The sequence below is a fragment of the Nansenia antarctica genome (genome assembly GCF_963989245.1).
Source record: "Nansenia antarctica genome assembly, chromosome: 8".
Lineage (NCBI taxonomy): Eukaryota > Metazoa > Chordata > Actinopteri > Argentiniformes > Microstomatidae > Nansenia > Nansenia antarctica.
This window is the reverse complement of record NC_137678.1, coordinates 10329247-10341746: the sequence shown is the minus strand read 5'-3', so window position 1 is coordinate 10341746 and position 12500 is coordinate 10329247. Positions and strand designations below refer to the sequence as shown.

Sequence of the window (12500 nt, the reverse complement as noted above, 5' to 3'; positions counted from 1 at the left end):
TTTTTTAATTTTTTTTTAGAAGAATAAAATAGAATAAGAATAAAACTGGAACATGTCACATATTTGTCGTGTGTGAAAATAAAAATGATACAGTCTGAATCTGAATTCAGTCTGAAGGCCTGAAACTGTGACCTGTGTCCTTTACAATGTGTGTAGCTGTGGTCTATAAGTGTGTATCTGTGGTGTGTAGAAGTGTGTGTAGGTGTGGTGTGTAGAGTGTGTGTAGGTGTCTGTGGTGTGTAGAGTGTGTGGCCTATAGTAGAGTGTGTATCTGTGGTCTATAGTAGTGTGTGTATCTGTGGTCTATAGTAGAGTGTGTATCTGTGGTCTATAGTAGTGTGTGTATCTGTGGTCTATAGTAGTGTGTGTATCTGTGGTCTATAGTAGTGTGTGTATCTGTGGTCTATAGTAGTGTGTGTATCTGTGGTCTATAGTAGAGTGTGTATCTGTGGTCTATAGTAGTGTGTGTATCTGTGGTCTATAGTAGTGTGTGTATCTGTGGTCTATAGTAGTGTGTGTATCTGTGGTCTATAGTAGTGTGTGTATCTGTGGTCTAAAGTAGAGTGTGTATCTGTGGTCTATAGTAGTGTGTGTATCTGTGGTCTATAGTAGTGTGTGTATCTGTGGTCTATAGTAGTGTGTGTATCTGTGGTCTAAAGTAGAGTGTGTATCTGTGGTCTATAGTAGTGTGTGTATCTGTGGTCTATAGTAGTGTGTGTATCTGTGGTCTATAGTAGTGTGTGTATCTGTGGTCTATAGTAGAGTGTGTATCTGTGGTCTATAGTAGAGTGTGTATCTGTGGTCTATAGTAGTGTGTGTATCTGTGGTCTATAGTAGTGTGTGTATCTGTGGTGTGTATATAGAGTGTGTGTAGTGGTGGTGTGTAGAGTGTGTGTGTAGCAGTGGTGTGTAGGGAGTGTGTGTATCTGTGGTGTATAGTAGTATGTGTATCTATGGAGTGTGTGTGTACCGGTGGTGTATAGTAGTATGTGTATCTATGGTGTGTATAGTGTGTGTGTAGTAGGGATGGACGGTTTTTCGGTTAAACCGAAAACCGGGGTTTCTAAAATTAGAAACGTTTTTTTATCAAAACCGTCTGAAACCAGATTATTTTTTTAAATTTTTTTTTAGAAGAATAAAATAGAATAAGAATAAAACTGGAACATGTCACATATTTGTCGTGTGTGAAAATAAAAATGATACAGTCTGAATCTGCCGCACAATGAGTGAGAGGTTTGGTCAGTTGTGAAGAATAACTGAGGATTAATATCTAATTGGGATTATATTTAAGGGTAACGAATCACTCTATGGGAAAGATAGTTGCCTTCAGTTATTGGTAGATAGGAAAGGTTTTTTACAATTACTCGCTTACATTTAATAAGATCATTTTCGCTGCTCTCTGTAAAGCGCATTGGGTCACTTTTGTGAGAAATGCGCTATAGAAATAAAATGTGATTTGATTTGATATCAATCAATCAAACTTTATTTATGTTCTATAGCACACATCATGCATTGAATGTAACTCCAAGTGCAGTATTTACTAAACCACAATATAATAAAACAAGAGCTATACGGATCAAGAGTGTACTTTGTGCACAGCGCCACTGTGTGTCACAATTTCACCTTCAGAGCGGGTGTTCAGCGCAGCAGGCAAACTTGTAAGTCCGTTCCGAGCGCAGCTGAATCCTGAAAAGGTGAACATGCTCGTGTTTCTTGCGAAGAACCTCGATTAACGGACTATTTAATAGCTTTTATGCTCATTTTTTGTTACTGCCAGTTTTTGTTATTTAGTTATTAGCCATAGGTTGTGAATTAGAATTAGAATGAATGTGATCAGTGATATCTTTGCACAATTGTTTTACCTGCTTGCACTCAATTTGCACTCGTTTGTATTTATATTTATAGATGTTTTTGTTTACGTTTTCTATTCTATTGTATATTCTATGTTGTTCAAAGAATAAAACTGGAACATGTCACATGTTTGTCGTGTGTGAAAATAACAATGATACAGTCTGAATCTGCCGCGCAATGAGTGAGAGGTTTGGTCAGTTGTGAAGAATAACTGAGGATTAATATCTAATTGGGATTATATTTAAGGGTAACGAATCACTCTATGGGAAAGATAGTTGCCTTCAGTTATTGGTAGATAGGAAAGTTTTTTTTACAATTACTCGCTTACATTTAATAAGATCATTTTCGCTGCTCTCTGTAAAGCGCATTGGGTCACTTTTGTGAGAAATGCGCTATAGAAATAAAATGTGATTTGATTTGATATCAATCAATCAATCAAACTTTATTTATGTTCTATAGCACAAATCATGCATTGAATGTAACTCCAAGTGCAGTATTTACTAAACCACAATATAATAAAACAAGAGCTATACGGATCAAGAGTGTTTGTGCACAGCGCCACTGTGTGTGAAGGCGCTACTGAAAGTGATGACAGAACGCATGTCTCAGAAGATACGCGGTCACTTAGTGACGCAAAGGTAGTTCTGTATTTATCTCTATCTGTATTAGTACATTTATTTTGAAAGCTCTATTTTGACAGCTCTACCATGGGCACTTTTATTTTGATGGGGCATTCTTTGTTGATTGACTTACGACAGTTCAGGACGAGTCAGTCTCGCGGCATGTGGTTTTTATGAAAAGCTTTAAGTATGTTCACTGCATAATTCTAAGTCTAATATTTCAGTGATTATTGAGCAGTATTCAAATATTTAAATACATTGAGCAGCAGCTGAAACTTTGTCTAAGAACCAAGATATTGAGAAAGCAGTTCATTCAATGAAGACGCTGTTCCAAGAGATGATCTTCCGTGCAGGCGTGCACCCTGGATCAGCGGAGCTGGTGTGTTAAGTGTTCATGTGTTTTCATGTATGGTGTAGCTTACAAAAGTCTGCCTTTCCACTTATATTTGTGAAACTAAGTAGCCTAAATGTGTTGCGACTGTGCTTACGGTGTTTTAATGGTGTTCGACACGAGTGTATTGTAGCAGTAGGGCTCAATTATTTGAAATTGTCGCTTTTTTTTTTTTTTTTTTAGCTTTTCGGTTAACCGGAAAACCGCGGTTTTAGTCTTTGACGGTTTTTCGGTTTCAATAATTGGAAACCGTCCATCCCTAACGGTGGTGTGTAGTAGTATGTGTATCTATGGTGTGTATAGTGTGTGTGTGTAGCGGTGGTGTGTAGAGTGTGTGTGTAGCGGTGGTGTGTATCTTATTTTATTTGTACAGTATAGTATAGTGGATAGTGTACATTGTTTTTAGTTTTTTTTTCCCTAGCACCAGGGGAGCCACCCCTCCCAAATTTCGTTGTTTGGTACCTGTACTATATCAATGACAATAAAGACCATTCATCTGTGGTGTGTAGGTATGTGTGGTGTGTGGAGAGCGTGTGTATCTATGGTGTGTATAGTGTGTGTGTAGTGGTGGTGTGTAGAGAGTGTGTGTAACAGTGGTGTGTAGAGAGTGTGTGTAGGTCAGGACAGTTTATCTTTTGCAGTGCTGCTTGTTTTCACATATCATATTTATTATACTAGTCTCTTAAAGGTTCTTTTTTATGAAAGTAAGGAGAAGAAGGGAGAGAGGGCATGTCAGCATGTCAGCAGGGCTGGGCCGGATCTGAACCCATGCTGACATGGACATGTGTGTGTGTGTGTGTGCACAGACCACTGGACCACCCCAGGCCATGGTGCTGGACCACTAGACCACCATGTTACTTAAAAAACCTATTGCCCTTGTTCTGTACACATTATATCTGTACATATCATAACATAACTGTACATATGTGGCCTGGGTTGGTCCAGTGGTCTAGCACCGTGGTCTACGGTGCACACATATGCCCATGCGTCATGGGTTCGTATCCGGCCCATGCACTGCTGACCCTTACTTACTTACTTACTAACCCCTTCTTCTCCTCCTTTCCTGTCTGTCTTCACTGTGTCTGTCCAATAACATGTAAAATATGAGTGGGACTGCCCCACTATTCATCTCATGTATATTCATTTTTATTCATACTCGCTGTAATACCTTATCCTGTAATGCCTCATACTGTAATACCTTGTGTGTGTGTGTGTGTGTGTGTGTGTGTGGGGGGGGTACGTGTGTGTGTGTGTGTGTGAGAGAGTGTGCCTGTGTGTGTGTGCGTGTGTCTGTGTGTGTGTGTGTGCGTGCGTGCGTGTGTGTGTGCGTGTGTGTGTGTGTGTGTGTGTGTTAGGGCTTTCACACCGGCAGTTCCGAACGCCGGTTCGCGTTCGCGTTCGGAAACCTCCGAACGTTGGCGCTGTCTGGCGAACGATACACTGGTATGAACGCGGGCTCGTTCGCCAGACAGCGCCAGAACGCGAACCGGCGTTCGGAACTGCCGGTGTGTAAGCCCTATGTGTGTGAGTGTGTGTGTGTGTGTGTGTGTGTGTGTGTGTGTCTGTGTGTGTGTGTGTGTGTGTGTACCTGTCAGCAGTAGTTGGTACTGGGGGATCCTCTGGACTGGTTTCAGGAGGTAGTGTTTCAGCGCTAGGCTGGCACAGCGGGGGCTCATCTGAACACACGCACACACACACACACACACACACACACACACACACACACACACACACACACACACACAGCTGTAGGTGGTTACAGAGAAGGATGAGCGCAGAGCAGACTGTTTACATCTCAGCCACCGCAACCAACAACTATGTGAAGAGGAACTTCCTCTGGGATTACTAACCCTCACACACACACACACACACACACACACACACAATCTAGGCAAACATGTATTTTCCTTGTGATTTCTCTCTCTCTATCCCGTACACGTAGGCAAGGCAAGGCAAGGCAAGTTTATTTGTATAGCACATTTCATACAACAGGGGCAATTCAAAGTGCTTTACATGCATTATTAAAAAATACAGCAAGAGGAGCATAGGAAAATAAAAATTACAATGAATAAAAGCAAATATAAGAAGTAAATAGATAAAACATTTAATAAGACAATAGTTAATGGAAAAAAGACATTGATAGAAGTGTTTGTGTTTAATCATAACTGGTGCAAAACATGAAGGTTTTTAGCTTAGATTTAAATATTTTAAGGGTTTGGGCCTGTTTGATTTCTTCAGGGAGTTTGTTCCAGGAGCATGCAGCAGCGTGACTGAAAGCTGCTGCACCGTGTTTTGTTTTTACTCTTGGAATGATTAGCTGATTAGCCTCAGCTGACCTTAGGGACCTTGCGGGAATATAGGGTGGGAGGAGATCTGATATGTATTTTGGTCCAAGACCATTTTGTGATTTGTATGTAATTAGGAGGATTTTGAATTCAATTCTCTGAGAGACTGGTAGCCAGTGCAGGGATCTCAGGATTGGTGTAATGTGTTCAAATTTCTTTGTTTTTGTTAGGACCCTAGCAGCGGCGTTTTGGATGAGCTGCAATTTACGAACAGCTCCTTTAGATAGGCCTGTTAGTAGACCATTACAATAATCAAGTCTACTCGAAACAAATGCATGGATGAGTTTTTCAAGGTCTTGCTTGGACATGAAACCTCTCATTCTTGTTATGTTTTTCAGGTGATAGTAGGCTGATTTAGTTATCGAGTTTATGTGGCTGTTGAAGTTTAGATCGGAGTCTAGAATTACACCAAGATTTCTGACCTGTTTTTTAGTGTGAAGAGAGAGAGAATCAAGTTTTGCACTGACTTTCGATCTTTTGTCAGGTGCACCGAATACAATTATCTCTGTTTTGTCCTTGTTTAGTTGGAGGAAGTTTTGTGTCATCCAGGCGTTTATTTGCTCAATGCAATTACAGAGATTGTCAATGGTACTATAGTCGTTCGGTGAGAGGGCTATGTAGATTTGAGTGTCATCCGCATAGTTGTGGTAGGCAATTTTGTTCTTTTTTATGATGTGTCCCAATGGAAGCATGTAGAGATTGAATAGAAGGGGGCCAACGATTGACCCTTGGGCTCATTTTAATTTGGTCAGATACAAAGTTGCCAATGGAGACATAGTAGCTTCTGTCCTGTAGGTAGGATCTAAACCAGTTTAGGGCAGTGCCCGAAAGTCCTACCCAGGTTTTTAGTCTATCTATTAGAATGTCATGGTCTACAGTGTCAAAGGCAGCACTAAGATCTAGTAGTACCAAAACTGAGATTTTTCCGGAGTCTGTGTTTACGCGAATGTCATTAAGGACCTTAATAAGGGCCGTTTCAGTGCTATGTAGGGGGCGAAAGCCTGATTGAAAGTCATCAAAGAGATCATTTAGGGTCAAATAATTGCTAAGTTGTTCGTGGGCAACCATTTCAATAATTTTTCCTGTACAGGGAAGGTTTGATATGGGTCTGTAGTTGTTTAGTACAAATGGGTCTAGGCCGTTCTTTTTTAGTAGAGGCTTAATAACTGCAGTTTTCAGGGTTTCAGGGAAGATTCCTGATGAAAGGGAGGTGTTAATTATTTGTATTACTTCGCCTGCCATGCAGCTAAATATGTTTTTAAAAAAGCTTGTTGGCAGGACATCAAGGGCACAGGTGGATGGTTTAAGACGTGACATGATTTTATCTAGGGTCTTGTAATCAATGGTGTTAAATTGTGACATGGTTGTTATGTCCGCCCTATTTGGGGTTGTTAATGGACACACACACACACACACACACACACACACACACACACACACACCCTCCTCTACCTCAAACTCCCGCACCACGGAGGCGAAGCCGGGGTTCTTGCGGACCTGCTGGTCCAGCAGCGCCACCATGTGGTCAAACTGGCGGATGTAGGTGGAATACATCTTCAGGTACGGCCCCTTCTGGACAAAGATGTCTGCCAGGCGCTGGTGGTCCGCCCTGGGGGGTGGGTGGGGGGGGATCGCTTTTATTACCTCTTACTGTACAAGTACACAACAGTATAATCCAGTAGTGTGCTTGGGGTTGTGTCTGGCTGTGTGTGTGTGTGTGTGTGTGTGTGTGTGTGTGTGTGAGAGAATGTGTGTGTATGTGAGTTAGTCTGTGTCTGTCTGTCTAGAATCAGTATAATTCTTTGACTTTGGTTCCTCTACATTGACATTGCAGCATTCAGATACAAAATACAATAATAAAACAATAATAATAAGTAACGTAAGTAAGTAAAAAAAGTAACCCTATGATAAAGTAATAAAGTGATGGTTTTACAGTGGCTTAAAAAAAGTGCAAAAATGCTGTGCAGATTACGATGGCATGAAATGCAATATAAGACAATACAGTACCCTGTAAGTTAGTCCAATGGTTTATAAGTCAACCAGTAGTGTGCTGTAGTTATAATACTGAAATATGCATGGGGGTTCTGTGTGTGTGTGTGTGTGAGAGTGTTTGAGTGTCTCTGTGTGTGTGTGTGTGTGTGTGTGTGTGTGTGTGTGTGTCTCTCTGTGTGTGTGTGTTTGTATGTGTGTGTGTGTGTGTGTGTGGTCTCTGTTCAGCTGGTACAGCTGAGGTGTGTGTGTAGGTGTGTTTGTGTGTGTGTGTGTGTGTGTGTGTGTGTGTGTGTGTACCAGTGCGCCACCCTCTCCTCCAGCTCCCTCAGCAGGTCTCTGTTCAGCTGGTACAGCTGAGGTGTGTGTGTGTCAGGGTTTCCGTTAGAAAAAATTGCCGCCGGACATCGTGTCCGGGAAGATTTCGATTTACCGGACAAACGTGATATATTCCGGTCACCATATTAAAATATAATAAAATAAAATAAAAAAAAAAACATATTTTTTTTCTTCCAAATCTAATATAGCTGTTTGTCGCGGTGATTACTGTTGTGTAGCGGCCTATATATGCCATTTAATGTCTATTTCTCATCCGATACGATTAGATGCGAGCTATATAATATATAATAATATAACATGATTCGCATGCGCGCTATGCCATTATGTCCAGCGCTGAACGGGCGCATCGATCAATGAACGGACTCCACATTACGTTAACTGAAGTTTGTTAAATTGTTTGGGATTAATGTGAGTTTTCTATTTTCTCTTTCCAGTTTTACCCTTTTTTAATCAATAAAACAACGTCATTTCTATAACCATATATCTCCGCAACTTGCAATGCGCATTAGCCGTGTTGTAACGGTTTTCCTCGTTGACTTGGTTGTCCGGGGTGCCAGTCAGGGCGAGGCCTGACAATTTTAGTTAGTGTGGGGTTGTTTTAGTCAGTCTTTAGTCAAGTTAAACCTTTACAAGCGCTACATGCATCAAAACATGAACCCTTTTTTGTTATACACATGTGAATAGGTTATTGTAATATTATAGCATTTTGCACAACAGACGAAAATTAGTACACAAAGGACATGTGTTGCAATTCAGGTGCACTGTATTGTCACGAATAAACAAAGAACTCTCAAAAAATCAACTCAAATATGCAACCAGCGTTAACTTGGGAGTGTCCAGTTCACAAACTCCGATAGGCTTAGTGGTGTCGGGTTACCCGCGCTGCTTTAGATGAGCAGCTCCTGCTCTCTCCCCAGCTCCGGTGCAAGCGTATGACATTCCCAACGGCCATGTATCCAACTGTATCCTTACGGGGCATTGTATCCAAAGGAATCATTACGTTTCATCCAGCTCTTCGCGGTCCGAGTAGGCTAAAACATTTACCGAGACGCAGACAGCAGACGCGACCTGCGGCACAAACACGAACGGACGGAATAATCCACTTCCTGGTTTGTTTGAATCATCCCGCTCTCAGCACTCGGTGAGAGACACCTTATCATTTCGCGTCGTCTGTAGAGAACGGGGATTGGATGATTTACGATTGGATACCGGCAGCGTGTGACGTGTGACAGCGTGTGAAAAAATCGTGGAAGTGACAGTCGGCGGCGGAGACATGGCAGATGTGTGACCTTGCCCTCCCCAAGGCGACTTCGGTCCGCAGTTTTAATTCGGTTACAGGCACACTGGAGAATACGGGGATTTTTAAAAATAGAAGGAATCAGAATGTGAACTTTAGCGAATTGTATTCAAATTGTGCTTAGAGGGAATTATTTTCACTGGACATTTATGTCCGACGAGTTTTCAATTTGTCGGACTTCAACAAATTTTACCGGACAAAGACCGGTAATTGCCGGTTAACGGAAACCCTGGTGTGTGTGTGTGTGTGTGTGTGTGTGTGTGTGTGTGTGTACCAGTGCGCCACCCTCTCCTCCAGCTCCCTCAGCAGGTCTCTGTTCAGCTGGTACAGCTGTGGGAGGTAGTAGAGCATCTGGCTCAGCGTTCCCTCCTCCACCACCGGCTTGCCGTAGCTACGCGTCGCCTTGGCAACGGCATCCCGGAAGTCCTGGGAGGGAAGGAGGGGAGGGGTTAATACTGACGGACTGATGACACACAGTCATAGTCAATTAATTAATGATTTAAACACACCAAACTACACCAGTTCAGGGAGCCCTGGGCGAGGACTCTTAACAACACACACATGTAGACACACACACACACACACACACACATAGACACACACACACACACACACACACACACACACACACACACACACAGACACACGTAGATAGACACACTAGGGTTGCCACCCGTCCCTTAAAATACGGAATCGTTCCGTATCTGACAGTTAAAAGATGCGTCCCGTTTTGAACCAATACGGAACGCTGTTTGTTCCGTATTTTCAATCCACCCGCTACCGGACACGAGTTTCGTGGCATCTTTCTGCACGCGCGTTAACTTGAGTCTGCAATCGAAGCGGGAGGCGCGCGCTGCTGGAAGAACCTGTGTTCACGCGAGCTGCATGTAAGTCTTAGAACGTAGCAAGCAGTGTTGCCAGATTGGGCTACTTTTGGTCACACTGGACGGGTGGATTCGGCAGCTTTTAGACTGGTTGGGCTGGAAATGGTCAATTCCGTCTGGCAACCCTGGTAGCAAAATATGTGCATACGTATCTGGTAGTCTGGTACTTTCAAATCGCAAGTTGTCGGGGTGATGGAGGAGAGATTGGCAGTGAAATATCCATGATGGGACTTTGCTCATCATTCTCCGTCCTCACACTCATGTTTTCCCCCCTCCATTAATCTTCTGTTATTCAACACGAGTGTGAAAACGGATTGCATCCTTTATCTCAAAGACACTATGGCATACCGTTTCTTAAATAGGCCTATTCACTTAATATTCACTTAATTTGGGTGAGATGATAGGCCTACTTTGCAACTTTACAGTTTTGGTAACAGTTTTTTGTTTCTCTACTGTAACATAATATAACATTGTTATTATTATTATTATTATTATTAATTACAATGTACAATACAAATACAACAATTGGGGGTCCCTCAAAAAAATTATCGCCGTGCTGCGCGCGCACAACATCAATTCCAAAGGCCTCATTCGGACCCAGGAAAAACCCTGGTATGTCCTGTATAACATGATAGCCATCTATGAGCAATGCACTGTATATAAGTTGATGATCAAGGGTCTTTCTGCTGCTGACCAAGGGGCTGAGTCCAGTTGATGGGGCCCAATTTTCTTTTAGACTCTGTAGGCTACTGTATTTGTTTATTAAGACTTACATAAATATGATATATTGTCTGAATTTGTCTTGATTTATCAAATGTTCCAATTATTTTTATTTCTTGTGCTGGTTTATTATGAACAACATGTAAAATTGCAGGAAACTAGCACAAATAATTGTGTGGGAGAGAGGGGCCGCCGCTGCCAAAACGTGCACAGTTTTGGGTCGCTCCACCGCCAAAAAAATCTCACTCCAAACTTTTGGTGAAACTTGGCAGCCCCTAAGGCTTTATTGAAACGATGTTTAATATGATTTACTAGCACTGGCGCCCCCACCCCGCCCTTGGGCCCGTGGTGGTCGTGGTCCCGAGGAGCGGGGCCCCTACTGCGAGGGGTGTCCCTTATTTCTCTGACTGAAAGGTGGCAACTCTAAAGGGCTCTGCACACAGCGTGCGATTTCTGTTGCGCGTCAACATTCCATTTTGAAGTTTGAATGGAAGTCTATGAGAACATCGCATTTCAACACACACGGCCCCGATTTTAATCGCACGGCGAAAATTCGATTCCATTCATTTTGAATGGGAAAAAGCACAAATTTGACAGTGCGACAAAACTCGCACGCCGTGTGCTTTGTCCCATTCAAAATGAATGGAATCGAATTTTCGCGTGCGATTAAAATCGGGGCCGTGTGTGTTGAAATGCGATGTTCTCATAGACTTCCATTCAAACTTCAAAATGGAATGTTGACGCGCAACAGAAATCGCACGCTGTGTGCAGAGCCCTTAAGACACACACACACACACACAAACACACACACACACACACACACGCATGTAGACACACACACTGACACACACAGGCCTAATCCCATTTCCCTTGTTTTCCCCTACCCCTCGTTTTGGAGTGCCACTCGCTTTTCGGCTTGCCCCTCAGAACAGAGTTACAAGCTGTAGTGGTTGAAATGGTTTAACCCTTCAAGACCCTGATACGCCATCAGTGGTATCATAGAACTTTACTACTCGATCTTTTCAGTTTGTAAAGTGTCTTTGAGTACCCTGTATCCTAGCAACCCTGTAGCCTAGCAACCCTGTAGGCTAACAACCCTGTAGCCTAGCAACCCTGTAGGCTAACAGCTCTGTAGGCTAGCAACCCTGTAGGCTAACAGCTCTGTAGGCTAGCAACCCTGTAGGCTAACAACCCTGTAGGCTAGCAACCCTGTAGCCTAGCAACCCTGTAGGCTAACAGCTCTGTAGGCTAGCAACCCTGTAGGCTAGCAACCCTGCAGGCTAGCAACCCTGTAGGCTAACAGCTCTGTAGGCTAGCAACCCTGTAGGCTAGCAACCCTGTAGGCTAACAGCTCTGTAGGCTAGCAACCCTGTAGCCTAGCAACCCTGTAGGCTAACAGCTCTGTAGGCTAGCAACCCTGTAGCCTAGCAACCCTGTAGGCTAGCAACCCTGTAGGCTAGCAACCCGTGACCAATGATGAGTGTAGTGACACACACGCACATGTAGAAACACACACACACACACACACACACACACACACACACACACACACACACAGACACACACACACACAGACACAGCTGCAGCCGAGGGGGGGGGGGGGGGGGGGGGGGGGGGGGTGACGCACGACAACACGCCACAGGAACACCTGGTTATCACCTCATAAACACACACACACACAGCCTAGTCAGCACTCTCACGCTGCCCAGTGCCAACACACACACACACACATCCACCTGGAAGGAAGTGGAGAGACAGGGTCCAAATGTCTCCGTCATCACTCACACACACACACACACACACACTCACACACACACACACACACACACACACTCACACACACTCACACACACACACCCCTATCCTTCGTTCCAGTAGTCCGTGCGCCGTGGTGACAAATATTGACTGAGGTACTGAGGTAGAACGCCCATCACTTCCTCTCCCTTTCTCTCCCTCTCTTTCACTCTTTCTTTCCTTCCCTCTCTCCCATCGCCTTGGCGACCACGCATCCTGAGAGCTCTAGTGGACAAAGTGGTGCTTTAGCGCAGCAATGGTTCTCAAACC

General features: G+C 43.4%; 1 protein-coding gene across 1 annotated transcript in view; it reads right to left on the bottom strand.

Moving 5' to 3' along the window:
* The window catches only part of fgd6 (FYVE, RhoGEF and PH domain containing 6), a gene marked incomplete at both ends in the record, with an annotated part of 35044 nt that overhangs the window by 9545 nt on the left and 12999 nt on the right, over nucleotides 1-12500 (bottom strand). The window contains 3 exons of the mRNA XM_080538022.1: nucleotides 4451-4538; nucleotides 6660-6816; nucleotides 9107-9258. Coding sequence (XP_080394148.1) covers nucleotides 4451-4538; nucleotides 6660-6816; nucleotides 9107-9258 — 397 coding nt within the window. The remainder of the gene's footprint in view (nucleotides 1-4450; nucleotides 4539-6659; nucleotides 6817-9106; nucleotides 9259-12500) is intronic.